Here is a 13,642-nt window from a genome sequence, read left to right as displayed (position 1 = left end):
CCAAATATCGAGGTGGACTGTTTTCTTTGGCCCACCCTGTATAAATAAAGAAAGCAAACATAACTAGTTTTAATTTTAGCGTATCTATAACCTATATAATCTTCTGACAAAAGGGGGCGCAAAGATGAGTCTTGCGCCCCTGCGCCGTGTATGGTTAAGACGGCCCTGGTGAAGTTGACGTTCCTTCAGGGGCTTATCAGTAACATACCACCGGCCATTAACATAGCAAATTATATTTTTAGAAAACACAACCCAGTTAAAAAAATTAGTTTCCTCAGTAATAATATTATAATTTGCCCAAAAAAATGTAAAAAATATGGAAAACCTTCACTTTTCACCCTCCGTAACTCGGGAACCGTTGATTTTAGAACAAATAATTATTATGCATAGGACCGTTTTCGTTTCAAATTTAATGTAGAATATATTTGTATAGAATATTGTTCACGCTAAACCGCTTACGTTTAGAAATATTGACGAAAAACGTAAAAAACTACTAATTTACCGACTTCTCTTCTTCCCCTCCCACCAAACCCGACGCTCAAAAATGGTGTAACTTTTTCAGTAGCGTAGCTAGCCCCACAGGGGCCCCCTATCAAAGTTTGTCGCGGGGCCCTTTTCCGCGACTGATATGGGATAGTGCTAAAAAAATGTTCAACAAAAGCAGCAAAAACATGTGTATAGAATAGAATAGAAATATACTTTATTGTCACTAAAAATTTTACAATTTTATGGACAAAGCGTAGGTACAAAGAGTAGAAACAAAACGACAACAAATACAGTTTACTGAAATTGCACAAATCGTCAATATTAGGTATTACAAAATAAAAGATAATGACATAAAACAAAACAATATAGAATGTTTCATTAATAATTGGAAATATTTTAACTGTAGATTTCTGGGCTCAAAATATTACGGTTTAAACTAAATCACCTACCCCGAAAAGGCTTACTAAGGGAGCTGGAGCTCTTTGAAGATGGTGCCTTTTAATTAGTTTTTTTTGAAATACCTCTAGAATACATCCATTTAGAAAAACTAAAACTGGTACGGCTATTTATCTTCGAGAGATGAGAGATAAATCTATTTCATAAATTGCGAGTTTACCGGTCATATGCATTCTCTTTGGGTAGGGCAACGGTTATTTTATCGCATAACTTTTTTGTCTTTAACTTTTAAGCATTTTTGACACTGGATTATTAAATTGTATGGTATTCTAGTACCTACTAAAAGTTACTCTTACTTTAAGTCGGTAGGATACAGCGTTTTCTAAAAAAATCGATTTGAAATTTTTTCGTTTTTTGAATTTGATCAACATTTAAAAAAAAATTCAAAAAACGGTGTATTTTACCGGCCTAAAGCAAATGTAACTTTTAGTACTAGAATACCTCATAATTTGATAATCTAGTGTCAAAAATGTTTCAAAATTAAAAACACAAAAAATACTGCGATAAAATAACCGTTGACCTACTCAAAACACACGCATATGGCCGGTACTAATATAGAAATTCGCAATTGATGAGATCGATTCATCTCTGGAATAAACGTACCAGTTTTCGTTTATTGTTATCATAGTTTTTTTTTGAAAATTTTTTTCAAATTAAAAAACACAAAATTTTCAAATCGACATTTCTAGAAAACGGTGTATCTGTATCCTATCGACTTAAAGCAAGAGTACATTTTATTACTAGAATGCTTCACAATTTATTAATCCAGTGTCAAAGAGGCTTAAAAGTTAAAGATAAAAAAGACAGATAAATAGTCGTACCAGTTTTGGTTTCTCAGAATAGAAGCGTTCTGGGGGTATTTAAAAAAACTAATTCCAATATGTCTTTTTCAAAGAGCTCTAGCTTCTGTAAGAAGCATTTTCAGACTAGGTGATTTGTGTTAAATTTTAATACATATTTTGAGACCAGAAATCCACAATTAAATTATTTCCAATTATTAATGAAACATCCTGTATATTGCAATATTTAAATAAATTGCAAATTGCATAATTCAACCTTAGGAACTAATAGCGTATAACACTTAGCGTATAACACTCAAATATAGATAATAATAATAAATCTGATAATCTCTAATAATCCAAAGTCAAAAAACAGATTTGAATTGAGACTCACTGTTTTAAAACAGATTCAGTTTTTTCAAGCCAAGGGTGAATAGACATTGAAAAGGAGCTTAAACAAAGAAGCTCTGTTCTTTAACGTCGAGCGACCGACAAATAGATATACCTAAATACAATTTATAGATAAAGAACAGATTACACCAAAATATACGCAAACAATACACAGTGTTTCAATGTTTCAAATTATCAAAGGTAAAGCGATTACGAATATTGCAATTTCGCATTATACATTATACAATGTCTCACACAGCCAACGGTGAATAGACAATAAGAAGTAGCTTGAAAACAAAAAACGTCTGTTGTTATAGAACGGCGAGAGGCAGAAAATAGATAGGTAATACCTGTACAGTACATAAATATAGTTTATAATAAAGAATCCATTACACGAAAATGTCGATATCCCAACAATATATGTACACTGTTTCAAAGCGTCTTAATAGTGAAATAATTGCAGAATATTTTGTTCAATATTTTGAATGGAATTTTGTTTCGACATGCCGCGTTGGGGCCCCTGAATGTCGGGGGCCCCGTATAATTGATACGGCTGATACGGCGGTAGCTACGCCTCTGAACTTTTTACTGGACAATATGTGGATCAAACAATTTGATGTTACAGGAAATAGGTCTTTTTTGGACCAATTATACCTACTATGATACCGCCGTAACTTTTTTAATGTAGAACATTTTTGTATACACCATTGTTTACGCTAAACCGCATAGTTTTAGAAATATTGACAAAAAACTTAAACTAGTACTTTACTGACTCCCCCCCCCCCAAGCCCGACGCTTAAATAAAATGATGTAAATAATAGGGCTGGGTCCCGCGTATGAAAAAAAAGTTTATTAATAGCAAGCTGAAAATTTGTTATTAGCTTAAGGGTGTCTAGTCGGATAAACTTTGATATATGGGAACACTGGAACAGGGGCAGTTTTAATTGTGGAACAGGTTAAAAATTTGGAACGGTCAAACCACGAAAACGGCACATTTATTTTGTCCGACAGAACAGACTTAAACTCTCCGAACAGAGATTAAACTCTCATGCAAAAATCAGACTGCTATTTATCACCTGTCATAATTACTGTCATTTGACATATTCTACATGTTCCACTCATTAAAACGCCCATTTGGTGATAAATAGCAGTCTGATTTTTGCATGAGAGTTTAATCTCTATTCGGAGAACAAAAATGAATAACCATTTTCAATTTCGTTGCAAAACGAAAATACAGCCGAACCATATTCCAGTCCAATCAGAGAGTGCTGCAAGCACCTCTACCGGTTTCGAAACTTATTAGTCTCTCATCAGGAGGCACATATGCTGCTCTCCCTGATCCAACCAAAACAAACCCCAGCGTGCAGTCCCGAATTGCAACGAACGAAATGGCATAGATGCCCTAGCGGCAACTGCTAGCAAAAGACTAAGTTTTCACTCTAATGGCATATAACATATCCCACCAGAATGAAAACAATGGGAACCTTCTCTGGTTACACCTCCGAGGCTTCTACAATTTGCAAGCCATACGGATGCTGAGACTAAGGAAGATGAGGGAATTCTACAATTTACAATTCACGTCACATCTGCTCAGCGCGGTAAAGTTCCAACGAGACTGGTTCCCTTCATACTCCACACAGAGTAAATGTAAATCAAAAATGAATAACCATTTTCAATTTCGTTGCAAAACGAAAATACAGCCGAACCATATTCCAGTCCAATCAGAGAGTGCTGCAAGCACCTCTACCGGTTTCGAAACTTATTAGTCTCTCATCAGGAGGCACATATGCTGCTCTCCCTGATCCAACCAAAACAAACCCCAGCGTGCAGTCCCGAATTGCAACGAACGAAATGGCATAGATGCCCTAGCGGCAACTGCTAGCAAAAGACTAAGTTTTCACTCTAATGGCATATAACATATCCCACCAGAATGAAAACAATGGGAACCTTCTCTGGTTACACCTCCGAGGCTTCTACAATTTGCAAGCCATACGGATGCTGAGACTAAGGAAGATGAGGGAATTCTACAATTTACAATTCACGTCACATCTGCTCAGCGCGGTAAAGTTCCAACGAGACTGGTTCCCTTCATACTCCACACAGAGTAAATGTAAATCAAAAATGAATAACCATTTTCAATTTCGTTGCAAAACGAAAATACAGCCGAACCATATTCCAGTCCAATCAGAGAGTGCTGCAAGCACCTCTACCGGTTTCGAAACTTATTAGTCTCTCATCAGGAGGCACATATGCTGCTCTCCCTGATCCAACCAAAACAAACCCCAGCGTGCAGTCCCGAATTGCAACGAACGAAATGGCATAGATGCCCTAGCGGCAACTGCTAGCAAAAGACTAAGTTTTCACTCTAATGGCATATAACATATCCCACCAGAATGAAAACAATGGGAACCTTCTCTGGTTACACCTCCGAGGCTTCTACAATTTGCAAGCCATACGGATGCTGAGACTAAGGAAGATGAGGGAATTCTACAATTTACAATTCACGTCACATCTGCTCAGCGCGGTAAAGTTCCAACGAGACTGGTTCCCTTCATACTCCACACAGAGTAAATGTAAATCAAAAATGAATAACCATTTTCAATTTCGTTGCAAAACGAAAATACAGCCGAACCATATTCCAGTCCAATCAGAGAGTGCTGCAAGCACCTCTACCGGTTTCGAAACTTATTAGTCTCTCATCAGGAGGCACATATGCTGCTCTCCCTGATCCAACCAAAACAAACCCCAGCGTGCAGTCCCGAATTGCAACGAACGAAATGGCATAGATGCCCTAGCGGCAACTGCTAGCAAAAGACTAAGTTTTCACTCTAATGGCATATAACATATCCCACCAGAATGAAAACAATGGGAACCTTCTCTGGTTACACCTCCGAGGCTTCTACAATTGTTTTCATTCTGGTGGGATATGTTATATGCCATTAGAGTGAAAACTTAGTCTTTTGCTAGCAGTTGCCGCTAGGGCATCTATGCCATTTCGTTCGTTGCAATTCGGGACTGCACGCTGGGGTTTGTTTTGGTTGGATCAGGGAGAGCAGCATATGTGCCTCCTGATGAGAGACTAATAAGTTTCGAAACCGGTAGAGGTGCTTGCAGCACTCTCTGATTGGACTGGAATATGGTTCGGCTGTATTTTCGTTTTGCAACGAAATTGAAAATGGTTATTCATTTTTGATTTACATTTACTCTGTGTGGAGTATGAAGGGAACCAGTCTCGTTGGAACTTTACCGCGCTGAGCAGATGTGACGTGAATTGTAAATTGTAGAATTCCCTCATCTTCCTTAGTCTCAGCATCCGTATGGCTTGCAAATTGTAGAAGCCTCGGAGGTGTAACCAGAGAAGGTTCCCATTGTTTTCATTCTGGTGGGATATGTTATATGCCATTAGAGTGAAAACTTAGTCTTTTGCTAGCAGTTGCCGCTAGGGCATCTATGCCATTTCGTTCGTTGCAATTCGGGACTGCACGCTGGGGTTTGTTTTGGTTGGATCAGGGAGAGCAGCATATGTGCCTCCTGATGAGAGACTAATAAGTTTCGAAACCGGTAGAGGTGCTTGCAGCACTCTCTGATTGGACTGGAATATGGTTCGGCTGTATTTTCGTTTTGCAACGAAATTGAAAATGGTTATTCATTTTTGATTTACATTTACTCTGTGTGGAGTATGAAGGGAACCAGTCTCGTTGGAACTTTACCGCGCTGAGCAGATGTGACGTGAATTGTAAATTGTAGAATTCCCTCATCTTCCTTAGTCTCAGCATCCGTATGGCTTGCAAATTGTAGAAGCCTCGGAGGTGTAACCAGAGAAGGTTCCCATTGTTTTCATTCTGGTGGGATATGTTATATGCCATTAGAGTGAAAACTTAGTCTTTTGCTAGCAGTTGCCGCTAGGGCATCTATGCCATTTCGTTCGTTGCAATTCGGGACTGCACGCTGGGGTTTGTTTTGGTTGGATCAGGGAGAGCAGCATATGTGCCTCCTGATGAGAGACTAATAAGTTTCGAAACCGGTAGAGGTGCTTGCAGCACTCTCTGATTGGACTGGAATATGGTTCGGCTGTATTTTCGTTTTGCAACGAAATTGAAAATGGTTATTCATTTTTGATTTACATTTACTCTGTGTGGAGTATGAAGGGAACCAGTCTCGTTGGAACTTTACCGCGCTGAGCAGATGTGACGTGAATTGTAAATTGTAGAATTCCCTCATCTTCCTTAGTCTCAGCATCCGTATGGCTTGCAAATTGTAGAAGCCTCGGAGGTGTAACCAGAGAAGGTTCCCATTGTTTTCATTCTGGTGGGATATGTTATATGCCATTAGAGTGAAAACTTAGTCTTTTGCTAGCAGTTGCCGCTAGGGCATCTATGCCATTTCGTTCGTTGCAATTCGGGACTGCACGCTGGGGTTTGTTTTGGTTGGATCAGGGAGAGCAGCATATGTGCCTCCTGATGAGAGACTAATAAGTTTCGAAACCGGTAGAGGTGCTTGCAGCACTCTCTGATTGGACTGGAATATGGTTCGGCTGTATTTTCGTTTTGCAACGAAATTGAAAATGGTTATTCATTTTTGATTTACATTTACTCTGTGTGGAGTATGAAGGGAACCAGTCTCGTTGGAACTTTACCGCGCTGAGCAGATGTGACGTGAATTGTAAATTGTAGAATTCCCTCATCTTCCTTAGTCTCAGCATCCGTATGGCTTGCAAATTGTAGAAGCCTCGGAGGTGTAACCAGAGAAGGTTCCCATTGTTTTCATTCTGGTGGGATATGTTATATGCCATTAGAGTGAAAACTTAGTCTTCTATTCGGAGAGTTTAAGTCTGTTCTGTCGGACAAAATACATGTGCCGTTTTCGTGGTCTGACCGTTCCAAATTTTTAACCTGTTCCACAATTAAAACTGCCCACGTTCCAGTGTTCCCATATATCAAAGTTTATCCGACTAGACACCCTTAAGCTATTAACAAATTTTCAGCTTGCTATTAATCAACTTTTTTTTCATACGCGGGATCCAGACCTATAACTTTTTATTGAACATTATGTGGACCATATCATATAGAACAATTTGGTGTTAGAGGAAATCTTTCACTATTGATAAGAATATTTCATATATTCAAGAATATAATTATTTAACGAAACAAATTTAATTTAAAAGTGTGTGTATGTGTATAAATAATGTGTAAAAACACTAATATTAGAATATGTGACAAAAAAAAAATAAAGAACAGCCAAGCAAAGTTTTGACAAAAATGTATAGTGTAGTCACTGAAGTTTTTCACCTCTTATTTCGTTGAACCTCCATCGAATTTCATAAAAATTGGTGAGGGGTTAGAGGATACCTGAACGAATAAAGGTGACATGGTGCCATATTGCGCTTTTGCCCTGGGGGTGGACACCACCCCTTCTTCGGGGGTGGAAATTATTTTATTAAAATATATATATCCTTAATTAATACTATAAATTAATATTAATTATCCTATATTAAAATATATTAATCCCATATATCGATAGATGGACAAATTTTAAGAAAAATTTGTTGTATAAAGTTTTTAAAATAAATCAGTACTTTTGGAGTTATTAAAGATCAAATATTTCAATTTTTCGTGAATAAAAATGGATGTTTAAAGTTTTTCATAATTAACTCAAAAACTAATAGTTTTTACAAAATAGTTGCTATTACCAAAGTTAAAGATAATAAAAAATCGAATAAATTACTTACTTGAAAAGCCATTTAGTATTAATTAAAAGTGAGTTATAGGTAGGTAATTGAATATATACTTTTTCGAAGAGTACTCAAATCTAAGTATTCAAGCTTAAATAACGGAAAAACGATGCATTTTATACTTACCAAACACTTGCCAAAGTACTCAGGAATATCTATCAAATGAGCTTCAGAAGAAGGTAATAGCATCAAAATTAAGCAAGTACGATGAAAATAAGGGAAGCTCTTCGAGTTATTTAAGAAAAAGTGAAAAATAAAACATGTAATTTCCACATAAATTAAAATTTATAGTATTTCCTAAAATACTTTCTTTATTTTAGCATAAGTAATGACCTCAAAAGTTTGCACTAGTTTAGCATGCATTCATGCATATAATACATATTTATTTATTAAAGCAGCCACAAGACAAAATTCTTAACTAAAAAGTAAATAACAAGTAAAACCAAAATGGTAATATTTAAAACAAGTTACGTACCTATCACTACATGTGGAGCAGAGAATTGGGTATTGAAGGACAAACAAGATAAGAGATTGCAAGCCGCGGAAATGAGGTATTTAAGAAAAGTCATGGGAGCTAGGAGAACTGATAAAAGACGTAGCGAAGATATTAGAAGAGAAATAAAAGTAAACAATTAAAGGAAAAAATTCATGAAAAGAAATTAAACTGGACTGGACACTTATTTAGAATGAACGACAACAGACAAGTTAAAATGACATGGGAAGCGAGGCCGATAGGAAAAAACAGGAGAGGCCGACCAAGGAAAACCTGGAATACAAGTGTGACGGAAATATTGAAGAATAGGGGAAAATCGTGGCAGGAAGCCAAAGAATTAGCTAGGGACCGAAAAAAGTGACGTAAGTTCGCAAATAATAACCTGTAAATAAGGCACCTCGACACCTTCCGGTATGAGGAACATCGATTATGTATGTATGTATGTATGTATGTAGGTACATATTTATGTATATTTTTGAAAAAAAAATTAGAATTTTTCAAATTATCGTAATTTTCATTTTCTTTTGATAATATGTAACTCCAAAATAAACGATATACCTACGTAAAAATTGATAGAGTCTTAAATTTTAGTTTATTTCGTTAACAAATATTTTACCTTTGTAGGATGAAAAATAACCCAGATAAAAACGTTTAAGGCCTAAATTTTACTGCGAGAACCATGTAACCGGGGCCCATTATTTTAAAAAAATAAGGGATTTAAAAGATTAAATTTAATACCATTTTATAGCTCTTAAAATTATATTTTAAATGGTTTTTAGACTAATCTGATATCATAAAAATTAACGAATTTATTCTAAAAAAAAACCAATTAGTTTGTAAATATTTGTGGAGCATAAATTTTGAAAAATATTTCGAGAATAAATTCTAATGCTAGCAACTTCTTCGGGAGCTCATTTGTTACATATTTCTGAGTACATACTTTGACAAGTGTTTAGTAAGTATGTTAATGTTAAAAAATGTATCGTATTCCTGTTATTTGAGCTTAAATACTTTAATACTAAAAGGTTTTTCAAGTAAGAAATTTATTCGATTTTTTATTATCTTCAATTTTGTTAATAACTTTTTGTAAAAATTTATAGCTTTTGAGTTATTTATGAAAAACCGCTTTAAAACATAGGTACATTTTTTTCACGAAAAATTAAAAATTTTGATCTTTAATAACTCAAAAAGTATTGATATACTTTAATAACTTTATATAACAAATTTTGCTTAGAATTTGTGCCTCTATCAATTTATGGGGTTATTTTTAATAAAATAATTTTTATAATACCCTCGAGAAGGGGTGGCCTACAAGGCCACCCCAAGAGTAAAAGCGCAAGTTGGCACCATGTCACTTTTGTTTCTTGAAGTATCTTCTAACTACCTACTCACCAATTTTCATAAAAATATATGGAGATTCAACGAAATCTGAGGTGAAAACCTTCAGTGACTGCACTATCAAGCAAAGTTTTGACAACAATATAGAAAAATCTAATGCACATGCAATTTGAAAAAAAAAAATAAGTAAATCAAACCACAATCTAATTGTTTTCAAAACGGTATCGGTACCTTTAAGGCTTTTGCCAAAATTGCCCAACGACGTCGAGCTACTACCCTCTTTTCATTTGGAAACCGCAAAACTTCATGGAAATCAATACTGCATTTAGAATTTAATCCAAATATGTCTTTACTTTGGTCCATAGAAGGAGCATGTTAATAATGAGACTTGCAGATTGTTTGTCTTAGCTGTAGGACAGTTTAAACAAAATCAATAAATAATACGTCAAATTTTAATCCTTCATGCTTTTAAAAATTGAAAATTTAATGATTGTATTGACATAAGCAATTAAAAAACTCCATTATTAAAAGCGTTTCTAAACATATCACAAACTTACCTATAACTCTCACAGATTTTTTGATACTGGCAAGTTCGCAAGTCGCGTTAAAAATTATTTAAATCCTAACGTTAAGTACAAAATTTTGGACGAATTACAAAACATGACCTTTCTGTTACTGACAATCAATACGTCAACTTCACTTCTGTGGGTACGGTTAGTTTTCAAACGACCTACATTAGAGATTCATATCACTACTAGCTGTTACAGTAACAGCTACAGGAACTAATATGTTATGAGAACAGGGCAATGATTGGACTGAAATAACAGACAAATATTGTGAACAAATTTAATTTCGCAAATTATATGAATCGCATATTTTTATTATATTGTTTTCATGCTTTCACCAAATTTTGAAAAAATGTGAAAACGTTGAATTATCCACGTCCATCTGGTTAATTATAGAAAACCACTTACAAAGAATTATTGCACAACTCAGAAATGTTTTTTAATTTATTGTAATAAAATATTTCTTTATTAAAAAAAATATTTTTTGTATATGGCTAATAAAGTTATTTTTTATATAAGATATTAAAATTACTTTTTATAAGAAATTTTTTAATACCGTTTTGACAACAATAAAATATTTCTTTATTAAAAAAAATTTTTTTTAATGAAGAAATATTTTATTACAATTAAAACTTTATTAAAAAATATCTGAGTTGTCTATTTTTTTCCCACTAAAATATTAAAACTAAAAGAAAAAACCATTATTGAAAATGTAAATGCTAAGACCAGTTTTTGATGCTCGCAACATTTACAACAGAAATAGTATATTACTTTATGAGGCGGAGAAGCATGACTTTTCTTGACGCGCCCGATATTACGCGCCGAACGAAGTGAGGCGCGTAATAGAGGGCAAGTCAAGAAAAGTCGCTTCTTTGCCGAATAAAGTATACTATTTTTTCTTCAAACGTAGCAATTTTCAACCATAAATAGTACAATTCATACGCTATTTTTACTCGAAATTATAACTGTGACAACTATCAAAGTCGTCTAGATGTTAGAAATTAAAATAATTAAGTCGTCGGAATGATTGCTGAAAGTTGTGCTCGACCATCAGTATCATCAACAATTACCAATGCGTATCAAGAGTCGGGAACATTTTTGCACGGTTTCAATTTTGAAAATGCCTCATTAACGAATTGTACTTTTAATATTACTATAAATAAAAATGATGTTTAATTGTTGTTAATGACATTTGTATTGTTGCTTTGTGACATGTTTCATATTGTTGCCATGACAACATTTTTCCCTCCGCCGTAAAGAAATGGGAAAAAAAACTGCTGCCGGCGCGGCGGAGACATCAAACTTTGACAGGATCAAGTTAGATAAGTAATGTCATCATTATTTGACGTTTGAAGAAAAATTATTTTTTCTACAACCACTAATCAAAGTGCACTTTTCTGCACGGTTTTATGTTAGCAAATTTGATATTTTCTCACAGTAAAAGATATTTGACATTAGTGTGCAGAAAAGTGACGTTTCTGTGCCGCAAAGTGACGTTTCTGTGCCGCAAAGTTCTTTTCTGCACAGTTGACTACCTCATTCTGAGTAACGTTATATCCTGTTTACATCCGTGGACTACCGCATTCTGAGTAACGTTATATTCTGTTTACATCCGTGGTTAAACTTTAGACAAATATATAACCTATAAGAAAAATTATTATATTTAACTATAGCATAGAAACTAAATTATGGATGTTACAACTGTTTTATTCTACAATTTTATTCTTATTAAACATTTTATAATTATCAAATAACCAATAAGGATTTAGCAACCTGTGCAAGAGACGTCGAATGAAGTAGGTTTTGTGTAAATCCGTGACTGTATAAATATAATGTCAATAATGTGTAATAATTGTTTAAATTTAAACAAATTAAGGCAGTGCATTATTTTTTTAACTGATTTCTGTGCAATTTATTTAGGTATAAGGAATTTAAATTGATTAGTAGGTATTAATTAAATACAGTTTAAAATTTATCACATAGGTACCTATTATAATTAATCGTCGTTTGGAAATTGTGATTTTTATTTTTAGGAAAAACTGTGCTTGTAGAAAAAGTATAGTGTGAAACACGTGCATAAAGGTAATTTCTCACTCGTTTGAATTGCGGCACTCGCTTGCTCTCGTACCGCAACTTTTCAAACTCGTGAGAAATTAGTACCTTTCTGCACTTGTTGCACAATATACTATTTTCTACGAGCGTGCAAAAATGTCTACTTTCGCGCACGCATTTTAGTTTAGAAAGTTTCACTTTTCCGCACGCGTGTTACTTTTCCGCACGCGGTTTTTACTTTTCCGCACGCGTGTTAATTTAGATAAGTTAATATGGGCTTAAAATAATTATAATACATGCAATAAACTAATATTTAGATATTATTTACTAATTTATTTCAAATATATATTATTGTGTTCCTGTTTTAATGAAATTAACGCGACAATTTGATGAAATAAAATTATTTTGACATAATATTCGAAAGTCAAATCGGTAGACAATAACAGTCGTTTTGAATCATCGTCATGGAAACCAAGATCGTCGTCATGCTAACTAATTATATTGAAAGTTTGGTTTTGACAACCTTGTCAAAGAATTAATTTGTGTATGTATTTTCATATTAATTAAATTAATTGATTAAGATTTGGTAATTTTTTAAAGACTCTTAGAAAAAATATTGTTCCTAACTCTTGCAGAAAGTCTCTTTTCCGCACTCGACTGCTTGCCGAACTCCCGCTTCGCGTCGTTCGGCAAACTGCAGTCGTGTGCGGAAAAGAATGACTTTCTGCACTTGTTAGGAAAATAACTATTGTTTGCGAAAAGTAGTAGATAGGTATTAATCTAAGATATAATTTAAGGTCAACCTGCAGCAATATGTTTAATGGATAAAAAATATTTGATATGTAATTTAGTATGTTAAAAATTGTAAAAACAGAGGGTCCCGATATAATTTTGTACTGAGTACCTATAATAATTTAATAATTAAAAAATTACTTTTTTTTTGTAGATTAAAAAAAAATTCGGCGAGGCGAATATTATTTTAAATTTTTTAAATCATTCTAAACAAAAAAGATCTTTCGCAATTTTTTTCTTAAGTTGATCGTTTTCGAGTTATATAACTTTTTGCGTTACAAAATACAATTTATACATAGAAAAATCAAAATTACCTTGCTATTTAATCACCAAAATTTTTGTCGGACTACGAAAACGTCCCATGAATTTTGTCGGACAGAACTTCCAATTGATTTTTTACCCTTTCATTATACTCTCATGCAAAAATCAGATTGCTAGTTATCAGTCATCACCTACATCATTCCTAATGTTGTTATGAAGCTATTTCCTTGTGGCATTTTTATAATTAACTATTTAGATGGGAAATAAGCCACAATTAAATTGAAAAAAAATTATTTTA

The 13,642-nt window shown here is 34.1% G+C and overlaps 1 protein-coding gene across 1 annotated transcript in view; it reads right to left on the bottom strand.

Annotated features, from left to right (window-relative positions):
• Nucleotides 1–10,353, bottom strand: part of LOC126890356 (calmodulin-lysine N-methyltransferase) — a 45,857-nt gene extending 35,504 nt beyond the window's left edge. The window contains exons 1-2 of the mRNA XM_050659236.1: nt 10,231–10,353; nt 9,905–10,081 (exon numbers count right to left, since the gene is read on the bottom strand). Of these exons, the coding sequence (XP_050515193.1) occupies nt 9,905–10,036 (132 nt within the window). The 5' untranslated portion in view covers nt 10,037–10,081; nt 10,231–10,353. The remainder of the gene's footprint in view (nt 1–9,904; nt 10,082–10,230) is intronic.
• Nucleotides 10,354–13,642: the final 3,289 nt, after the last annotated feature.

The sequence above is a fragment of the Diabrotica virgifera genome, chromosome 8 (assembly GCF_917563875.1).
Source record: "Diabrotica virgifera virgifera chromosome 8, PGI_DIABVI_V3a".
NCBI lineage: Eukaryota > Metazoa > Arthropoda > Insecta > Coleoptera > Chrysomelidae > Diabrotica > Diabrotica virgifera.
Note: the sequence above shows the minus strand (reverse complement) of the source record. Positions and strands in the feature narration are given on the sequence as shown.